This window comes from Erinaceus europaeus, chromosome 13, assembly GCF_950295315.1.
Source record: "Erinaceus europaeus chromosome 13, mEriEur2.1, whole genome shotgun sequence".
In the NCBI taxonomy this organism is placed as follows: Eukaryota; Metazoa; Chordata; class Mammalia; order Eulipotyphla; family Erinaceidae; genus Erinaceus; species Erinaceus europaeus.
In genome coordinates, this window is record NC_080174.1 from 66,533,828 (window position 1) to 66,551,623 (window position 17,796).

Below are 17,796 nucleotides of genomic sequence, written 5' to 3' on the forward strand. Positions count from 1 at the left end.
TTTACATATTATAACGTAATATATCTTCAAATGAATTCTTAGTGAACAAAGAAACAAGTACTTGTTGAATATATCACAAGCAAAGTGCTGGGTTTAATGGATACTACAAGCTCGGAAAGTTTATCTTTTATTTGCAAGAGAGGGCAATAAACAAATCCTCTTTTATTACAGAGGTGAAGGACAAAAATGACCTGATGTCACATAGACAAAATGGCTGATAGCACTACAAAATGAAAGAAAAGCCTATGTGCTGGCAAATTAAAGCTGGTGACACTGGGAATGCCACCGTGAAGAAAGAAAAATTAGTGAAACAGCACATGAGACGAAAGGAGGATGCGGTCTAAACGCTCTGCAAATGCATGAAGAAAGGTATCAGCACCATATAAATGAAAGATGACAAGCTAACAAGCCTGACTGGGATGGGTAGAAAATTTACAATGGAGCTCCAAAACAGCTGGGTCATGCAATTGGGGTAGGTTGTGCTAATATTTTCACAAAACACAGAAAGAAAACAATTATTTCCCTTAGTAAAATGATTATTTAAAAAAGAAAAGTACTAATTGAGAATTACTAAAAATTTTAAGTGCTTTTATGGATGGCAAATGTTAATACAATCTTGTTGTTGTTGTTATTATTATTATTATTACTTTAGTGGTTCAAGAGATAATGTGGTAGCAGACTGCAAGATGTGCAAGCATGAGCCCTTGAGCTCTATCCCCAACACCACGCACATCAGAGTGAAGCTCTGCTTTTCTCTCTCGTTAATAAATAAAAAATTTAAAAGAAGGAAAATTAATTAGGACACATTGGGTAGAGCATGTGTGTTCACATGTGAGACCATGGGTTTGAGGCCCAGAAGCACAGAGAAGGTCTATGGATAGTAGAGCAATGCTGCAATGTCTCTCCTTTCAAAAATAAAGAATTTAAAAAAGTGAGCAAGGGGCCTGGTGGTGGAGCATTCAGCTGAGTGCACACATTACTAAACACAAAGACCCAACTCAAGCTCCTGGTCCCCAACTACAGGGAGCAAGGCAGAAAGCTTCACAAGGTGAAGTGGTACTGCAGGTATCTCTTTCTCTTTCTCTTTGTCTCATCTTGCCATCACCGTTTCTGTCTCAATCCAATAAATGAATAAGTAAATATAAAAAGGGGTGGGATAGCATGATAGATATGCAAAAATAACTTTAAAAAAAATTCATGCTTAACGCTTTAAAATTTCTAGGTTCAATCCCCTGAATCAATACAAGCCAGAGTTTAACATTACTCAGGGAAGGGGGGGGTGAGACCAGGAAATAGTTGATCAGGTAGGGTACATATTTTGTCAGGTATGAAATTCAGCTTCAAACACATGGGAGTGTCATGGCACCAGGGGAGCTCTGGTGTCCTGTTTCTCTCTGTCTTTGTCTGTCTCTTTCAATGAAAATATTGGTTAAGGAGCAGTGAAATTGTGCATAAGGCTCCATAGACATGCACAGTAATTATCTTATTTGCCTTTAAATAGATATTTAATAACCAAAAATTAAGAATTTCCGGGATGGGGGTAGATAGTATAATTGTTATGCAAGGAGACTCTCATGCCTGAGGCTCTGAAGTCCCAGGTTCAATCCTCTGGACCACCTTAAGTCAGAGTTGATCAGAGCTCTGGTAAAAGAGAAAAAAAAAGGTCCTAGTTTCTCTTTTTCCTAGAACAACAACAACAATAATAACCACAACAAGGCTACAACAACAAGGGCAACAAAAGGGGGGGAAAATGGCCTCCAGGAGCAGTGGATTCATGGTAGAGGCACCAAGCCCCTGGAGGCAAAAAAAAAAAAAAAAAAAGGAAAAGATGATCACCAGCAGTGATGGATTGATTCATCATGCAAGAACCAAGCCCCTGGATAATCCCGGTGGCAATTAAAAAAGAAAAGAAAAGAAAAATACGTTGAGAGAGAGAGACAGAGAGAAAAATAAAGAGAGATAGCACATGAGGTGTCAGGACTGACTGAGATTTCAGACATGCAAGCTTGGAACTCTAACCATTTCCCTACCTCCCGGGATCAAAGTTGTAGTTTTTTTTAATTAAAGATTTACTTATATATAAACGAGAAACAGAGAATCAGAGTATCATCTGTGTTGCCAGAGATCAAACTCAGGACACCTCATGCTTATAGGTCTAACACTTTATCTACTAAGCTATCTCCTGGATCACTGTTTTTTTTTATTTGTATTTTTTTATATATTAGTTTTTAACCTGAAAAAAATCATGAGACTGTTTTTCTAGCCCTCAATAATGTCTTGCTCTTTTTTTAAAAAACTTTTAAAAAATATTTCCTTTTGTTGCTTTTGTTTTATTGTTGTAGTTATTATTGTTGTTGTTATTGATGTCATCGTTATTGGATAGGACAGACAGAAATGGAGAGAGGAGGGGAAGATAAAGAGGAGGAGAGAAACACCTTGAAGACCTGCTTCACCACTTGTGAAGTGACTCTCCTGCAGGTAGGGAGCCAGGGGTTCGAACCGGGATCCTAACACCAGTCCTTGCGCTTTTGCCACCTGCGCTTCAACCTGCTGCACTACCGCCCAACTCCCTATCTTCCTCTTTTAATGTTTCCCCTTTAATCTGCCATGACCAGCCAAAATAGACAAAATCTTCAGAAACTTCATTGTTTTTTGTTTTTTTAAGTTTTCTTTTTTCTTTTTTTAAAATCTTTATTGGCTAGAGACAGCTAGAAATCAAGAGGGAAGGGGATAATAGAGAGGGAGAGACACCTTCAATACTGCTTCACCACTCGCAAAGCTTTCCCCTTACAGGTGGGGACCAGGGGCTCAAACCTGGGTCCTTGCACATTGCAACACATGCACTCGACCAGGTTTATTGGTGTTTTAAAAACACTTTTCTCTCGGTAAAGGTTTGTTATTTTTCAGGCTGAGGAGACAACATAATGGTTATGCAAAGATTCTCATGCCTGAGGCTCTGAAGTCTCCCGGTTCAATCACCAGAACCACTGTAAGCCAGAGCCGAAAAGTGCTCTGGTCTCTTTCTCTGTATCTCTCTCATTAAAATAAAATAAATTTTAAAAAAGATTTCTATTTTTCATGTTATTTATTTATGATAGAGACAGAGAAGCAGAGAGGTTGAGAGAGTGAGAGAGATCACAACACTAAATCTTTCTTTAATGCACTGGGGGTCAGGCTTGAACCTGAGTTAAGCACATGGCAAAGCAGGGCACTATCCCAAGTTTATTTTTATTATCTCCAGGGTTAGCCATTGCTCCTGGTGGCCATTTCCCCCATTTTCTTTCTCTTTCTCTCCTCTTTTCTTTCAATAGAGATAAGAAAAATTGAGAGGGAAGGGGAAGATCAAGACACGTGCAGCACTGCCTCACCTCTTGTGAAGCTTTCCCTGCCTGCAGCGGAGCCTGGGGTTTGAACCCAGGTCTTTGCACATTGTAATGTGTGCACTTTTATCTGGTATGCTACCTTCCTTTGGCCTTACTTTTTATGTATTTAATGAGCTTTGAATTTCTGCCTTTGCCTTTTTCTGTTGTTGTACTTAATTTTTTTAGTGTACTTTTAATATTGAATGTATGTGACTATCCCATCCTGCCAGTTTGTAATTTATCTTTTAAAAATGCTAACACCAGCCTCCCCTACAGAAGAGACTTAAATGTAAATCTACCAAAGTTTATCTTCTTGATTTCAACCTTTGGTATTGTGCTTTAAAAAATGTAGGCTGGGGCCGGGTGGTGGCGCACCTGGTTGAGTGCACATGTTACAATGTGCAAGGCCCCAGGTTCAAGGCCCCAGACCCTACCTGCAGGAGGAAAGCTTCAGAAGTGGTGAAGCAGTGCTGCAGGTGTCTCTCTTTCTCTCTATCCCACCCTTCTCTCTACATTTCCGGCTGTCTCTAACCAATAAATAAAGATAATAAAAAAAACTTTTTTTTTTTTAAAAGTAGGTTATAGGGAAAGATGATTAAAGGGCTCTGAAACCCAATTCCATCAGGCCTCTAAGAGAGAAAAGAAAAAAAGGGAAGACATTTGGACAGGTGTAGGTATGACTTAAGGAAGAGAAGACAGAACCACAGAAAAAATGAGCATAAACATAGAGTTATAGAATTAATAGTCAACCCTGATCTGTGACCTTGGAGAGCCACTGCAGTTTCTAATGGAATGGGAATACAGAACTCTGGTAGTAAGAACAGTGTAGAACTGTAACCCTGTCATTTTGTGATTTTGTAAATCACTAATAAAAAAATGTTGTTGTTGGATAGGACAGAGAGAAATCAAGAGAGGAGGGGAAGACAGAGAGGGGGAGAGAAAGACAGACACCTGCAGAACTGCTTCACCGCCTATGAAGGGATGCCCCTGCAGTTGGGGAGCTGGGGGCTCGAACCGGGATCCTTATGCCAGTCCCTGCTTCATACCACGTGTGCTTAACCTGCTGCACTATTGCCCAACTCCCTCATCTAAGTATCTTTCTCGTAGGATATAAGAACTTAATTTTATTCGTTGTCCTAAAAAAAAAAAAAAAAAGATAAAGAGTTTCTCTAATATACAGTTTTATTTTCTGTCTTTAATAATTACCCACATTCAACCACAATTCAAAAATGTTACACTGAGGAGCAGTGGTGCAGCGGGTTAAGCGCTCATGGGGGAAAGTGCACTGATGGGCATGAGGATCCCAGTTTGAGCCCCACCTGCAGAGGGTTCACTTCACAGGTGGTGAAGCAGGTCTGCAGGTGTCTATCTTTTTCTCCCCTTCTATATCTTCTCCTCCTCCTCTCTCCATTTCTCTCTGTCCTATCTAACAACAACAGCAATAACAATAATAATAATAACAACGATGATAACAAGGGCAACAAAAGGGAAAAAAAATGAATAAAGTAAATACAGTGTAAAAAAAATGTTACACTGAATAAGGTATTTGAGAGTCCACATTTATATACATTCTATTATAATATATTGATATAATTTTTCTACTTATATTATTTATTGTTATTTTTGTTACTCAGTGCTAGAAATTAAAAATCAGGGCTTCATGTGTAAGGAGCCACCTCCCAGCCCATTTATCTCTTATAATACCTAATTTTTAATATAATTTTATTAGTGATTTAATAGTTACAAGATTAGGGAGTCGGGCAGTAACACAGCGAGTTAAGCACAGGTGGCGCAAAGTGCAAGGACCAGCGTAATGATCCCGGTTCGAGCCCCTGCCTCCCCACATGCAGGGGAGTCGCCTGACAAGCAGTGAAGCATGTCTGCAGGTGTCTATCTTTCTCTCCCCCTCTCTGTCTTCCCCTTCCTCTCTCCATTTCTCTCTGTCCTATCCAACAATGACGACATCAATAACAACAATAATAACTACAACAATAAAACAACAAGGGCAACAAAAGGGAATAAATAAATATAAAAAAACAAAAAAACAGTTACAAGATTACAGGGGTAAGGCTCCATCCTGCACCCACCACCAAAGTTCTGTAACCAGCCTGTACCCTATCATAGTAACAGTAGTTCTCAAAGAGTCTGACAGTTTGGCTACTGTTTTTCTTTTCTTTTTTACAAGTTCACGTTTCAATTATCTATAACAAGTGAAACCACTTGTTTTTTACCATCTTAATTTATAATGCCTAATTTATAAAATAAACTGTTACCAATTAAACTATCAGAGGTATGTATGTACGTATGTAAAAGAAAGAAAAAACAAACAAACACAGTGTTCAGTACTATGCCTGACCCATTGGAGGGCAATGTCTTAAAATGTATTCCCCTTGCATAAGGAAGGACTACTATAAAAAATTAATAAAATAAATACAAATAAAATAAATTTAAAAATCTGAGGCAGGCAAGAAAGCATTATGGTTACTTAAAAAGACTTTCTTTAATTTTTTTTAAATCTAGTATTCTTTATCTTGTAATGGGTGGTTTTTAAAAATTATTTATTTATTTCCTTTTGTTGCCCTTGTTGTTTTATTGTTGTAGTTACTATTGTTGTTGTTGGATAGGACAGAGAGAAATGAGAGAGGAGGGGAAGACAGAGAGGAGGAGAGAAAGATAGACACCTACAGACCTGCTTCACCACTTATGAAGCGACTCCCCTGCAGGTGGCGAGCCGGGGGCTCAAACCGGGATCCTTACACCAGTCCTTGGGCTTTGCGCCACATGCGCTTAACCCGCTGCGCTACCGTCCGACTCCCTAATTTTTTTTTTTAAAAAGACTTTCATGTCTGAAGTCTCAGAGCACCAAGTTTAATTCCCCACACTATCATAAGCCAAAGCTGCTCTGGTAAAAAATAATAATAATAATACTGAATGATCTCACTCATAGATAGGCTCTAAGAAACAAAGCAAAGGATAACACAAGATGAATCCTCAAGGGACTACAGTCTATCATAGCAGATCTGGGGACTCAGGGGGTAGAAAGGGGTGGGTTGGAAGGATTACTAAGGGGAGGTTGGGGACCTAAGTCCCTAAGGTGGAATAAGATAATGGTTTGGTTGAGAGTGAAATGTATTGACACTTATCTTGGAAACGTGTAAATTTACCCTAGTGACAACTAAAATCCTATAAATCAGCATTTTCTCAATAGAGCAATAAGTGGAATTGAAAAAAAAAATCTATGTAAACTGATGGGTAGAGATCTTTAAAACACTGTTAAATGCAAGGCAGGGGTAGAGAGCACAATGTTTATGCAAACAGGCTCTCATGACTGAGGCTCCAAAGTTCCAGGTTCAATCCCCTGCACCACCATAAGCCAGAGCTGAATAATGCTCTGGTTAAAAATAATAATAATAATAATAATAATAATGAAAAAAAGAAATAATAATGCCATATATGTGGCATTAACAAACAATTTTAATTTATGTTACATTATTACCTCATAAAATATGTCTTATAAGGTAGGGAACAGTTTATACATACTATGTACATAGACTGTGTACCTGCTCTGTGACTGTATAAGTGAAGACAGTGGTAAAAAACCTTTACAAAGACAACAGAAGCCAGCAAGATTGTTCACCTGGGAAGGTGCCTATTTATCATGGGCATAACCCAGGTATGAGTACCCTGTAGTATGCCAACCATCTTTCTATATAAAAAAGTGAAAAAGCTCAGAGTTGTAAAGCCCCAGCTGTAACAGGTAAGAAAAAAGACAGTAAAATTATAGTGATGTGGGAGTTGGGCAGTAGCACAGTGGGTTAAGCAGGCTGGCACAAAGCCGCGTAAAGATCCTGCAGGGGAGTTGCTTCACAGTGGTGAAGCAGGTCTGCAAGTAGCTATCTTTCTCTTTTGTCTTCTCTCTCCAATTCTCTCTGTCTTATCCAACAATGACAGCATCAATAACAATAATAACTACAACAGTAAAACAATAAGGGCAACAAAAGGGAATAAATATTTTTTTAAAACTCTTCAAAAATTATAGTGATGTACTTTATTATAGATTGATGGAGAAATGCTGTTTTAGATGAACTGGTCAGAAAGGGTCCCTAAGAAAGTGGCATTTAAGATAAGCGGTGAATATGAAGTCAGTCATGATGTTACAAGAAATTAATATATCAATTAATAATTTCTGAAACAATGTAGAAATATAAGTAAGGCAACATCTGACAAACGGCAGGTCAGGATCAGAAGTCTGTGAGGACAGATATCACTGGAAGAAGAGATCTAAAAGAATTTGGTTGGTTCAGAAACGAATCCACAGAAAAACAGTATATATTTATTTTAAGGTGACTTAAAGCCCAAGATACGTATACATGCAAGAAAGACATCATTTCAAATAAGCAATCAGGAAGGTGAAAGCAGACCTGGAAATTTCCAAGGAAAAATCAGAACGATGCAGCATTCAGTATAGTGAGAAGTAACAGGCTTAAGGCTTTTCCTAGCAACTAGAGATCCTAGAGGAGTGGGTGGGTAGTCAACTTATATGGCTCAGTAGAGAGAGATGCAAGAGATACAATCTGTCTTTGTTTGAAACACCTGCTAAGTTTGTGTGGCACATAAGTACCCATGTAGGTTCAACAAAACTCATGCTTCCCCCTACACTGCTTAGAGTTGTTCCTGAGAGGCAGCTACCTAATCAAAGACTACATTTTCCAGTTCCTGTGCATCTGAGATACAAATGAGTGGTTCACTAACAAAACATGAACGCAAAGACGTGTCACTTTAAAGTCAAGAAAAGAAGAGTCTGCTTTCTCAATCTTTCATTCTATTTTCCTGTCAGATATAAAGAACTCAGGGGGCACTTAGGGGATGGAAGAGCCATGAAAAAAAAAAACAAAAAAAAAGAAACGGGTGATCCAGGAGGTGGCACAGTGGCTAAAGCATTGGATTCTCAAGCACGACCAGTGTAAGGATCCCAGTTCGAGCCCCTGGCTCCCCACCTGCAGGGGAGTTGCTTCACAGGCGGTGAAGCAGGTCTGCAGGTGTCTGTCTTTCTCTCCCCCTCTGTCTTCCCCTCCTCTCCCCATTTCTCTCTGTCCTATCCAACAACAACGGCATCAATAACAACAATAAAACAACAAGGGCAATAAAAAGGAATAAATAAATATTAAAAAAAGAATATCACCTACTAATCAAAAACATTCACATTAGGCTATGATGTGTTGAGAAATAAACTTGTGATAAGCTACAGAAAGTTTGAGTTTACTATAGTGATTAGCATTTCCCTAGGACTGTACAGTGACAAGGGTTGTAATGAAAGAAAAACAAGCCTAATGACTGGAGAAGACAAAATGTAAACTTTAGTACAGAGTTGACCATCAAAACAAAAAAATCAGTGACACATATTTATTTACCTCATATTCTGATCCAAAGCCACCATAGCCACAGAACCGTCCAGAAAGTCTCCAGAGATAAGGGATTCCCCCAAAGAGAAGAATAAGCTATAAAACAAAGCATATTTTGGTCACAATTGAGCAGTTCTAGAAACTCTCATAAGAAATCAAGTGTTGGGGAATCGGGTGGTAGCACAGAGAGTTAAGCACACATGGTGCGAAGTGCAAGGACTGGCGTCAGGAACCCGGTTCTAGCCTCTGACTCCCCACCTGCAGGGGAGTCGCTTCACAGGCGGCGAAGCAGGTTGCAGGTGTCTATCTTTCTCTCCCCCCTCTCCCTTTCTCTCTGTCCTATGCAACAACGACGACAATAATAATAACTACAAGGGCAACAAAAGGGTGATAAATAAATGTTAAAAAAAAAAAAAAGAAGGGGAGTCGGGCTGTAGCACAGCGAGTTAAGCGCAGGTGGCGCAAAGCACAAGGACCGGCATAAGGGTCCCGGTTCGAACCCCGGCTCCCCACCTGCAGGGGAGTCGCTTCACAGGCGGTGAAACAGGTCTGCAGGTGTCAATCTTTCTCTCCTCCTCTCTGTCTTCCCCTTCTCTCTCCATTTCTCTCTGTCCTATCCAACAACGACAACAATAAAACAATAAGGGCAACAAAAGGGAATAAATAAATAAAATTAAATTAAAAAAAAAAAGAAATCAAGTGTTAAATTTTCAAGCATGAGGTCCTGAGTTTGATCACAGAGGTATTCTCCCCCCCAAAAAAAATAAGTACTGTTAAAAATTAAAATAATTACTTACAGTGCCTTCAATCTCTGAATAGAGTCCTGACCAGAAGCTGAAAGTACTTTTATCCAGCTGATACAGTCGAGATTTTTCAAATGTTTCTGAATCCATGATCTGTCCTAACTCCATTGGTACATGAGTTGTTGTTTTATATATTCTTCTCTGAAATATTTTGAAAGCAGCACTTTAATGAAACAGTCAAGCCAACTCATTGTTACAATAATCATTTATGATCAAACAAAAATATTTATGACAAGTTGTAATATTAACTTCTGACTTAAGCTTACACAAACTTGCAACTCATCAAGTATATACTGACAACTAAAGTAACTGATACAGGAAAGTAAAAGCAAAGCAAGAGAATGAGATGCCAGCTGACAGGGGCCAGGCAGCGATACAGCTGATGAAATGCACTCATTACAGTGTGCAAGGACCAAGGCTCAAGCACCTGCAGGGTGGAAGCTTCACAAATGGTGAAGTAGGGCTGCAGGTGTCTGTCTCTCTTCTTCTCTCCTCTCAATTTCTCTCTCTGTCTCTATCCAATAATGAAATAAATACAAATATCTAAAAAGGAAAAAAAGAGAGATGCTAATTCACTGTGGAGTCAAAACAAAAATCGTTATAACACTTCAATTTGTAAACAAAACTGAACATCACAAAGTATACTACTCATTCTAGGTATGACACATCCTGTAAAATGGAGAAAACTAGAAAGGAAAAGAAACCGCCTATGTTAACCATGAACGTCAAAAGACACCATGGGTCAAAAAAACATGTATTGTGCGAGGTCATTAAAACTGGACCCTAAGGGTGGGGGTAGAGAGCATAATGGTTATACAAAGAGACTCTCATGTCTGAGGCTCCAAAGTCACAGGTTCAATCATTTGCACCACCGTAAGCCAGAGCTGAGCAGTGCTGTGGAAAAATAAGTTAAAAAAATTAAAAATTTAAAAAACTTGGACCCAGAAGCCAAGTTAAGAGCAATTTGAAGAGTGACAGATACAAACATAACATCTCCTCAAGAAAGATAAGCTTGAGGGCCAGGTGGTGGTGCACCTGGTTAAGCACTCACATTACAGTGTGCAAGGACTCAGCTTCAAGCCCTTGGTCCCCACCTGCACAGGGAAAGCTTCATGAGTGGTAAAGCAGTGCTGCAGGTGTCTCTCTGTCTCTCTCCCTCTCTATCTCCCCCTTCTCAATTTCTAGCTGTCTGTATCCAATAAATAAATAAAGATAATAAAAAATTTAAAAAGAAAGATAAACTTAAAGGTTGGCATAGGGAGTCGGGCGGTAGAGTAGCGGGTTAAGCGCAGGTGGCGCAAAGCAAGGATCAGTGTAAGGATCCTGGTTCGAACTCCTGGCTCCCTACCTGCAGGGGAGTCGCTTCACAGACATTGAAGCAGGTCTGCAGGTGTCTTATCTTTTTCTCCCCCCTCTTCCCCGCCTCTCTCCATTTCTCTTTGTCCTATCCAACAACAATGACATCAATAATAACTACAACAATAAAACAAGGGCAACAAAAGGGAATAAATAAATAAATATTAAAAAAAAAAAAAAGGTTGGCATAATAGCTCACTTGGATAGTCTGCTACTTTGCCATGCATGCAGCTCAGGTTCAAGCCAGGTCTCCACCACACTGGAGGAAGTGCTGTGGTATCTTGCCCTCTCTGTCTCTAACTGAAAAAGTCAGCCCAGGCAGATAACAAAACAATAACATGGTAGAGAGACAGAGAAGGGAAAGCTTAGGCCAACAAAAGAGCTCACTTAAGAGGGTGTCCGCTTTGCCAAGCACATGACCTAGGTTTTAGTTCCAGGTGTTGCTAATGCAATAGAGGAAGCCTGAGTTCCGTAGTGCCTCTCCTTCTCTAGTTCTATCTGAAGTCAGTCCACAGCAGTGAAGTCCAAGTAATAACAAACAAACAAACAAGGGGCTAAGGGGTGGTCTACCCAACAATGTGCACATAGTAACATGTACAAAGACCCAGGTTCAAGCCCCTGATTCCCACATGCAGGGGAGGAAAGCTTCACACAAGAGTGGTAGAGTAGTACAACAGTTATCTCCCCTTCTCTCTCTGCCTCTATAAAAACAAAACAAACAAACAAAAAAAGCCACCAGGAGGGCAACTGAGCCCCAGTGATAAAAATGAAAAAGACAAAAGCAAAAATGAAAGAAACTTTCTCATTAACCAAATCCTAACTGTATTTCAGATGGTGGGACATAACACAATGGATAGATAACAGACAGCAGCTTCTACAATGGTTTCACAATAAATGGTTTCTCTATATGTTACTGCCCACCTTATCAACCCCTCATTAGAAAGCGTTACAATAAAGCATAACTAGAGAAGATACTCTAGAACATTAAAACAAAAAAACAAAAATAATGGCACTATAGGAAAGTAGCTATTGTATGTAGATTTAAAGTAAGCAAGCTTAATGATCAACACCTTGCCTCAAATTTATACATTCATACTGTATTTAGTTTATACAATGAATTTTTGTTTCTGCCTACAAGATTCAGTAATAACAAAGTGATCCAAAGTATATTAGAGAATCTAGTGCTATGCAACTTAGCACTTTTTAAATATTATGACTAAAGAAAGAGATCAAGACATAATCCACAAAACAGAAAATGTGATGTATTGTATGGATGTCAATAAAAGAATGATCTGTTCTTGTTCTACAGAAAATGGGAAACCCTTTGTGGTCCAAAATAGGGTCTCAAACATTTTGTAGTTTTCATTTCAATAGCTAGGAGGCTTGGATCTATTAGTTAGTACAATGTTTAGTGTAGCAGAGTAAATGATGCACGCTGTCAACGGGTGAATAGCTCTGCTAGTAAATGATTTATTTTTCTTCAATGAAGCTGCATAAACAAAAGAGCCATAGCCCCACATTAACAACTATAGAAATTAATTTTTTTCAGCTTAAAGATGTAGGCAGAGTGTAAACCTGGAGAAGAAAATTGCAGCAAAAAAGGAAGCGTTTAAGAAAAAGTTTTCCAATAATTAAAAAGAGCAGTTTTCATAATCATCATGGTTGATATAATTCAGTAACAACATAGAAGAGTGGGCTGAGAAGATAGCATAATAATTAATGCAAAAAAACTTTCATGCCTGAGGCTCCAAATTCCCAGGCTCAACCATAAGACACCCAGCACCTGTTGAATGCAAAACATTAATTCCCCAATAAAGAAATAAATTTTAAAAAAAAAGAAAGAAAGAAAAAGACACCCAGCACCATCATAAGACAGCTGAGAAGTGCTCTGGTGGAGGAGGAAAAAAAAGTGTAAGACTGTAGGTAAAGCAAACCAACAACAAGGCTGCAAAAAGCCTCCTTACCTCATTTTCCCGAAAGTTCAGATCTCTAGCGAAGCTGTTTTATCTACAGGGAGTCATTAAGTAATTTCCGCTTTCTCACTTACTGTTTCAGCTTTTCCAAATAAAAATAATAAAGACGTGGTCCGGGAGGTGGCGCAATGGATAAAGCGCTTGACTCTCAAGTGTGAGGTCCTGAGTTCAAGCCCCGGCAGCACATGTATCAGAGTGATGTCTGGTTCTTTCTCTCTCTCCTATCTTTCTCATCAATAAATAAATAAAATCTTTTAAAAAATATATAATAAAAGACACTTTTAATAGAACATATATATTTTTGGGCAAAAGTCAGTACTTACACATTTTGGAAGGGGAAAAAAGAATTCAGATGCTTAAAAGGGCAGCGAAATCTTTTCAGGAAATGTGAAACATGGCATGATTACACAAGCGTTGAGGAAACTGATGATTTGAAAATTTTAGCATCTTAAGGCAAAAAAAAAAAAAAAAGTTAAATCCAAGAGGCCGGGTGGTGGCGCACCTGCACGTGTTGTTACAATGCGCAAGGCCCCGGGTTCGAGCCCCTGAAGCAAGGCTGCAGGTGTCTCTCTGTCTATCTCCCCCCTTCCCTTTCTGGCTGGCTCTATCCAGTAAATACATAAAGACAACAGTAAAAGATAAGTTAAAACACACACACACACACACACACACACACAAACTTGGATCCAAGGATCCCAAGGGAATTGAGGGGCAGGTCCCAGAGCTCAACCCGGGCAGGGCGACAGTCCCGCTTTCACTTTCCAAGGCCCCAACCGCCCGGGGCCCCCGCGACACCAGATGCGCCTCAAAGCCGAGCCGGGGCTGGGGGCGGGGCGGGGCGGGGCCGGCGCTGAAGCGGCACAGTCACCGGGCACCCGGAACCGAGGCCGAGGCCGGCCGTGCGAGGAGTCTGGCGGCTCACCTGCCGCTGCGCCAGGTAGGTCTCCCACAGATACACGGTCCAGGAGAAAAGCAGCACGGCCCCGAAGATTCGCTTTTCAGCCGGCATATCCCACACCGCATCCAGCGACGCCCACGTCCCCATGGCCGCCCAGCTCTGCCAGATCCTTCAGCGTGCACCGGTGCCACACTGACACCAGTCCCCTCAGGGCGTCCCTGCAGTGTCACAGCGATATCCGTCCCTTCCGAGCTCCCTTGTATAGACACCTGCCCCCATTCCACCTCCTCTGCGCAACCGGCAGTGTTACTCAAACACTCTTCCCCATGTCGCCAACCCACACTAGGGCGGCCGAATTGCTGCCGGGAAAGGACCGATCCCGCCGTCCTCACTTCCGGTTCATCGAGGACCAGGTTCCGGCCTCCGGCCATCCCAGTTCAGGCGTAGGCATCATCTCCTTGAGCCGCGTTGCGCCAGTATTCTTCCCCTTCCCTAACATGGTGGGTGTTCGCTGATGGTTCCGGCTACCCGCCGGCTCTCCCGCATCGCGTTCTAACGGACGGGGCTTTCTAGCCTCTGGAGTCGATTATCCATTTCTTGTCCCTGGGGAACTTGCCCTGGCTAGTCTGCAACCCGGGCTGTACTTCCCCTAAAGAGAACAGCCGCGGCTGAGCGGGAACTGAGTGTAGTCCCATTCCAGCCTAAGGTGGCTGGGAAGAAGTAGGTCAGAACTAATGTTGTTCATCCTTAGGATACGTTAAGTCTAACGGGGTGATTAAGAGCGAGGAAAAGGAAAGAAAAGGCGAGAAAAAGCATTCTAATTCCGGCGACGGGCGTTGTGAATCCAGGCACTTTAGAGGGGGGGCGGTTATGATGAGAATGTCCACTGACCCCGCCTCTTCCTTCCCAAGCGAAGCCTGAGGCCGCATTTTGCCCGATAACTGCGCTGGAGCAAAGCAAGGCTGACAGAGACTTGGACACCTTCTAGGAAAGAACCTTTTTACCTAGAGATAAACTCATATGTAAGCCCAGTGGCATGTCTGTCTTGGAGTTCAGAGGCGAAGTGTAATCACATTATTGGACTTGAAATTTTTCTGATAAAGTAAGTGATTGGGTTAATTGGTTTCACAAAAGACTTTTTTTTTTCAGAGTTGTGAGCACTAAACTCAGTTTAATCTATAGCAGCAACTAAAATAGATGAGAATTTTAGTAATTTTTGTAATGTGTTGGAATTAATAACTTGAATATCTCAGCGCTTCCTCAAACGCCAGTAAGAGTAATCAGTATAGTTTTTTAAGATTTATTTATTTATTAATAAGAAAGAGATAGGAACAGAGCACCACTGTAGTATATGCGATGGGTAGTCTCATACCTGAAAATCCATTATTTTATCCAATGAGCCATCTTCCCAGACCAAGGGTTTTCTCCTTGGCTTCACCACTGTTAACTGACTTTTTATTTTTATTCATTTAATTTGATAGGACAGAGAGAAATTAAGAGGAGAGGAGGATAGAGAGGGAGGGAGAGAGAGAGACCTGTAGACCTGCTACACCGTTTGTGAAGCTTTCCCCCTGTAGATGGGGAAGGGAGGGGGGGTCGAACCCAGGTCCTTGCACTTGGTAATGTGCGTGCTCAGCCAGGTGTGCCACTGCCTGGCCCCAGCTGAATTTTTCAATCATAGGTGCTACTCACTGGGCCACCTCCCAGGCCACAAGGCTGACTTTCAGTTAGAATAAGGCAGAGAGAAAGGGGAAGAAACCACAGCATGATTAAGCTTCCTTCAGTGCAATGGGGACATGATCTACCTTGGGTGGCACACACTGCAAAGTATGGCACTACTGGAGTAAGTTATGTTGCTGGCCCAATAAAGAGTTATTTATTGGGGCCGGTCAGTGAAGCACCAGGTTGAGCACACAGGTTACCAGGTACAAGGATTTGGTTTCAAGCCCATGGTCCCTACCTGCCAGGGGCCCCTGCCTGCAATGGTGAAACAATGCTACAGATGTCTCTTCTCTGCCCGTCTACCTCCCCCTTTTTTTTTTAATTTTTTTATATTTATTTTGTTGCCCTTTTTATTGTTGTTGTAGTTATTATTGTTGTGGTTATTGATGTTGTTGTTAGGACAGAAATGGAGAGAGGAGGGAAGACAGAGGGGGAGAGAAAGATAGACATCTGCAGACCTGCTTCACTGCTTGTGAAGAGACTCCCCTGCAGGTTGGAAGCCGGGGCTGGAACCGGGATCCTTACACTGGTCCTTGTGCTTTGTGCCATTGTGCTACAGCCTGACTCCCTCCCCCTTTCTTCTTAAACCCTGTCTGTCCTATGAAAGAAAGAAAGAAAGGCAGGCAGGCAACCAACCAGGAGCGGTGGGATTCGTAGTGTAGGCACCAAGCCCCAGGTGGCAATAATAAAAAATTAATTAAGTCTTCTTGGGAAGATAGTATAATATTTATGCAAAAAACTTTCATCCCTGTGGCACCAAAGTTCCTAGGTTCAACCTCCAGCACCATCAGAAGCCAGAATTTAAGCTTTAGTTTAAAAAATTTAATTGATTGGCTGACTGACTAAAAATATTTATTTACTTACTTATATGAGGAGGGGACAGAGAGAATCAGAGCGTCACTTTGGGATATGTAATGCTGAGGATCAACTTGGGACCTCATGTTTGAGAGTTCAGTGCTTTATCCACTGTGCCACTGATCACCAGGCCAGTAATCAATACTGTTTAAAGTAAATTGAGAAAATTAAGAACTCTGACAGGATAATAAATTCTTGTGCAGATCTGATGATTTCCGTTTCTTTACTTTATACAAAATTAGTGGTGGACATAGTTGAACTGTCAGCTGATGAAGGAACACTATTTGATTTTTGGCACGTATGCAACAAAGAAACCAAAGAATTGATTGATGTTCCTGTAACAAAGCAACCTGCATTCTTATCTATGTGAGTAAAGTTTTTGGGTACTGTACCTATAAAACAAAAAGGAAAATAGAAACAGTCCCATTAGGGGGCCGGGCGATAGTGCAGTGGCTTAAGTGCACATGGTGCAAAGCACAAGGACCAGTGTAAGGATCTGGGTTCGAATCCCCGGCTCCCCACTTGCAGGAGGGTCGTTTCACAAGCAGTGAAGCAGGTCTGCAGGTGTCTTTCTCTTCCTATCTTGACTTCTCTTTGATTTCCTACCCAACAACAACAATAATAACAATAAACAAGGGCATCAAAAGGGGGAAAAATAGCGTCCAGGAGTAGTGCAGGCACCGAGCCCCAGTGTAGCAGTAAATAATAGTCAAATGCAGGGAGTCAGGCGGTAGAGCAGTGGGTTCAGCGCAGGTGGCACAAAGCACAAGGACCGGTATAAGGATCCCAGTTCGAGCCCCCAGCTCCGCACCTGCAGGGGAGTTGCTTCACAAGTGGTGAAGCAGGTCTGTAGGTATCTATCTTTCTCTCCCCCTCTCTGTCTTCCCCTCCTCTCTCCATTTCTCTCTGTCCTATCCAACAATGACAATAACAATAATAATAATAACTATAACTATAAAACAACAAGGGCAACAAAAGGGAATAAATAAATATTTTTTAAAATAATAGTCAAATGTATGAATTTCTATTATTGGGGGAACCCCACCATTTCAGTGAGATGCATTTATATGTTATCAAACTATGTAATGGTGTCATTTATACAGCTGATATTTATTAGAGATAATTATAATGATTACTCAGTTTAGAATAACTAATACATACAACTATATGCAATTACAGGAAATTTTATATAATTGTATATATCCTTTTTATTGCTAAGAAGTACTCAATAAAAGGTTCTTCAAATGTAAGTACTACACTTGGATAGCATTTTATGGTGGACTAGAAAATATTTAAGTTAGAGATGATGAAAGAACAGTGTAGAATTACCAAATGTAAAGAGCTTATGCCTATAATTTTCAGTGAATGATGGTATTATTCAGTTGTTATGCAGATTCTGTTGGATACATTACAGAAAGTGATTTG

General features: G+C 40.8%; 1 protein-coding gene across 1 annotated transcript in view; it reads right to left on the reverse strand.

Moving 5' to 3' along the window:
• Positions 1 to 14,171, reverse strand: part of ZMPSTE24 (zinc metallopeptidase STE24) — a 45,641-nt gene extending 31,470 nt beyond the window's left edge. The window contains exons 1-3 of the mRNA XM_007536087.2: positions 13,819 to 14,171; positions 9,562 to 9,708; positions 8,774 to 8,860 (exon numbers count right to left, since the gene is read on the reverse strand). Coding sequence (XP_007536149.1) covers positions 8,774 to 8,860; positions 9,562 to 9,708; positions 13,819 to 13,941 — 357 coding nt within the window. The 5' untranslated portion in view covers positions 13,942 to 14,171. The remainder of the gene's footprint in view (positions 1 to 8,773; positions 8,861 to 9,561; positions 9,709 to 13,818) is intronic.
• Between the last annotated feature and the right edge of the window lie 3,625 nt (positions 14,172 to 17,796).